Source organism: Penaeus japonicus, unplaced genomic scaffold, assembly GCF_977035675.1.
Source record: "Penaeus japonicus unplaced genomic scaffold, GWHDUDI00000001_assembly GWHDUDI00000034, whole genome shotgun sequence".
Taxonomy (NCBI): domain Eukaryota; kingdom Metazoa; phylum Arthropoda; class Malacostraca; order Decapoda; family Penaeidae; genus Penaeus; species Penaeus japonicus.
In genome coordinates, this window is record NW_028234436.1 from 24,784,478 (window position 1) to 24,786,977 (window position 2,500).

Here is a 2,500-nt window from a genome sequence, read left to right on the forward strand (position 1 = left end):
TAGGGGTCGCAATCAAGGAAGAGGCCAGCGAAGGTGTCACCGAAGAGACGTGTGTGGAAATTAAGGAAGAAAGCCTTGATTACGCAGATGAGGCGAGGGATGAAGTGAGCGAGGCAACAACAGAGCATGGATTTCCTTTCTATAAAGATCTCAAACAGGAAGATTTTGGAAGAGACTCAAGTAATGTGATTGAAGATTCCAATGACGCATTGCCAGCAGCTCCATTTGTGGCTGAGGGTTTTGGGCACAAGGGGTCATCAGATGAGGATCAGGCTGTGTACAGGGAAGACAATGAGTGGCTTCTACATAGAAAATTCGATGAAAAATGGAAAGGTAATGTTTGTGAAGTGTGTGACAAGAAATTCCTTTATAAGAGCAAATTCACGAAGCACATGAGAGTACATACAAAGGAGAAGCCGTATAGCTGTGAGGTTTGCGAAAGGGCTTTCTCTGAGAAACAGAATCTAGTAAATCACATAAGGGTACATACAAAGGAGAAGCCATATAGCTGTGAAGTTTGCAAAAAGGCTTTTTCATTGAAACGAAATCTAGTAACGCACATGAAAATACATACAAAGGAGAAGCCATATAGCTGTGAAGTTTGCGATAAGGCTTTTTCACGGAAAAATATTCTTGTTACTCACATAAGAGTACACACAAAGGAGAAGCCATATAGCTGCGAAGTTTGCGAAAGGACTTTTTCACACAAATCTAGTATGGTAAAGCACATGAGAGTACATACAAAGGAGAAGCCATATAGCTGCGAAGTTTGCGAAAGGGCTTTTTCACACAAATCTAGTATGATAAAGCACATGAGAGTACATACAAAGGAGAAGCCATATATCTGTGAAGTTTGCGAAAAGGCTTTTTCAAAGAAGCAAAATCTAGTTAGTCACATGAGAGTACATGCAGGACAAACCCTTTAATATAGACAACAATGGATTCACTCAAGGAGCACATTCATTGCCATTGTTAATAAACAGTTATCCAAATAGGTTATGTTTCTTTCCCTTGGTGATAATGCTTAAAACTTGATAATCGAATGTTTCCTATACAAGAGATTTGTGAAGAACCTCTTTACCAGAGAATGGATCGCGTTGTAGGGCAAGTTGGTAGGGAGCTGGTAAGAGACACGAGGAAAGGGACATTTATATATTGCACTTTTTTAAGAAAAAAATATTAGGAATATAAAAATGAGGCTTAATGATTTTAAAAAACTACATATGGAATTTTTATAGAACGCCATAATGCATGAATTTGGGCACTGATTATTCGAGAAGATAAATTATATACGAGAATAATTCTGATACCAAACACGAGTTTTCACTTATAGCTAAACATAGAATCACTAAACATCTGTATTCCTTACTTTTAGTAAAGGGAGTCAGAGTCCCACACAGCCACAAACACGCCCTTCTGAATTTCTGATTCTAATTCAATTCGTCAAGCTTCTAGACTGAATGTTATTTCGTTTCCTGCATCAGATCTATTGCAATTTCTGCTTATGATGATCATGTTCTTGATTTTGGATGTCGTTGCTCACCTCTGGTTTTGAAAGATGTCAACATTCACGAAAGTGCGCATCCTGTTTTCATTCTTTATGACCAAGGCAAGTCAAAAGAAAATGGCAACAACGTTTATGGTTAGGATTTTTTATCTATTTCTTTGCTTATATTTTGTTTATTTTACTATGTCTTTTTTTATGGCCTTATTTTGGCGAAAAAGTACTTATATTCATTTGACTATTTTTTATTAATTCTCCTCTCCCTCATTTAATCATGACGCCATAAACAAATTGTGAAGTTCCTTTTTTTAACGAAACATGCTTACGGTATAATCAAATTTGTAATTAGAAAGCAATGCTTCATTGTATTTATAGTTTTTAATTCCTATATATTGTAATAACAATAACTGGAAAATATCCCCTAAACTTCTTGAAATATCCATACTTATGCTTCATTTCATTTTTAAAAATGACGTAGAATTTAGTCAGGACGCACAGTGCGCGTCTAGGGGTAAAGAATGGTCATATATACGTCGATAAAATGCAAATATGACATTAGTCAATTAATTAATTACACTGAAGCCAAATATACCCGCGCGCATACTAACAGGATATCGATATTCTACGCGTAAATGGTCGACTTGTGTCTGGTTCTCAGGCATCACTGCTGCCAGATCAGGGCGTGTATATCTGACCCAAGGCTCGAAGGCTCCCGCAGACGGAGATAATCAAAGTTTACCATTTTAAGCAACTTTAATAGGAATCGATGACCCTGACTATGAGGATGTCAAATAAGCACTTGGAGGAGAATTGGGAGAACTTATTGAGGGAGAACTTATTGAGATAATTAAGAATGAAATTTAAAGTGCCGTTTGCCCAATGAGAGTACATACAAAGGAGAAGCTGTATGACTGTGAGGATTGCGAAAAGGGTTCTTTGAAATGTAGTCTAGAACAGCACATAAGACGCCTCTACTTCAACCACACAGGTCATGTA

The 2,500-nt window shown here is 37.2% G+C and overlaps 2 protein-coding genes across 2 annotated transcripts in view; one reads left to right on the forward strand and one right to left on the reverse strand.

Annotated features, from left to right (window-relative positions):
* Nucleotides 1–2,500, forward strand: part of LOC147467746 (uncharacterized) — a 28,397-nt gene that overhangs the window by 13,582 nt on the left and 12,315 nt on the right. Inside the window, 1 exon segment of the mRNA XM_086531043.1 lies at nucleotides 375–906. Within this exon segment, the coding sequence (XP_086387169.1) occupies nucleotides 375–906 (532 nt within the window).
* The window catches only part of LOC147467747 (uncharacterized), a 6,127-nt gene continuing 6,079 nt past the window's right edge, over nucleotides 2,453–2,500 (reverse strand). The window contains exon 3 of the mRNA XM_086530713.1: nucleotides 2,453–2,500. This exon is cut by the window's right edge and continues 49 nt beyond it. Within this exon, the coding sequence (XP_086386839.1) occupies nucleotides 2,453–2,500 (48 nt within the window).